Source organism: Echinococcus granulosus (genome assembly GCF_000524195.1).
Source record: "Echinococcus granulosus chromosome Unknown EG_S00964, whole genome shotgun sequence".
Classification (NCBI taxonomy): Eukaryota; Metazoa; Platyhelminthes; class Cestoda; order Cyclophyllidea; family Taeniidae; genus Echinococcus; species Echinococcus granulosus.
Genome location: NW_020171334.1, coordinates 1 through 1,005, shown reverse-complemented (window position 1 = coordinate 1,005; position 1,005 = coordinate 1). Strand labels below are relative to the sequence as shown.

Here is a 1,005-nt window from a genome sequence, read left to right as displayed (position 1 = left end):
TGTCCATAACTTGCGGAAGCATGAGAGGTGTCCAATAAAGAAGGTTGTCTCATTCCTTCCTCTCTCACTCACAGCCTTTTTCTTCATCCTAGACGAGGTGCATGTTTTTGTACGGATTGGTTTATTGGTAGCGTGATGAGATATGTGGCCTGGGTCTATTGGGGAAAGTGAACCTGAAAATGGCTCTGGTCATCTAGGTGGATATCGCATTGCGAATAGTCAGAGAAGGAAATAGACGACCGGATGGAGGTAGGGGTTTCAGTAATAGACGAGATGAAGAGTATTGCTTATAGGCTGCCCATTCTTCTAAAAGCATATCTTCGCCCTCAACAAGGCAATATTTTCTTTACATAAATTCAGTGAGGTGTAAGGAGCTTCATTGCATTAGCCAAGTACAAACAGTGAAACCTAAGCGTGTTTATATGTCTTCTCCCCAAAATGCAAGTGTAAAACAGAGGATGATGGAGGGACAGAAGGAGGAAAGGGAGAGGGCAGCTAGTGCACATCTGTGCATAACTGTTTTTCCTTCTTCATCTCCTTTCTGTTTTGCCTCGGGGACAGCATTACCTAAGATGTCTTTGAAGTTGCTAAGTAAATTCTGTCAAAGCGTTTCTTGCCTCCTCCTAAAAAGAATGCCTATTAAAATTCTCAAATTTTTTGCTTTATTTGTATAGAATGTATAACGTTTAAACTATTTTACTACTGCAATGCATCACTCAAGCACTGCGTTTAGAGGAGAGGAGATAAAGAAGGACAAGCTGCAAATGTAATAGTGCTACACACAATCGTTATATATGTCTACTTTCTTTCCACCTCATGAAGGCAATTAGGAGAGCCAGCTGGGTGCGGTTGCAAGATGAGGTACCCAAGCCAAACGATGGCTGATTACCTCATGAGCGAGTAATTTGTGGTGGCACTGCATGATGGGGGCCGACTAGGAGGAGTTCAGCTAAAGGACCCACTCTGAATATTCGAGACTTCGGAACTTGCTAATTTATCTAAAAC

General features: G+C 42.4%; 1 protein-coding gene across 1 annotated transcript; it reads left to right on the top strand. All coding sequences in view use genetic code 11, as the record gives it.

The window, feature by feature from the left end:
* Positions 1-461: 461 nt before the first annotated feature.
* On the top strand, positions 462-885 carry EGR_11329 (hypothetical protein; the record flags this gene model as incomplete). Its single annotated transcript, XM_024500568.1, has 2 exons — positions 462-518; positions 823-885. The coding sequence occupies 2 exons, from the start codon at positions 462-464 to the stop codon at positions 883-885; spliced, it is 120 nt and encodes a 39-aa protein (XP_024345018.1).
* Positions 886-1,005: the final 120 nt, after the last annotated feature.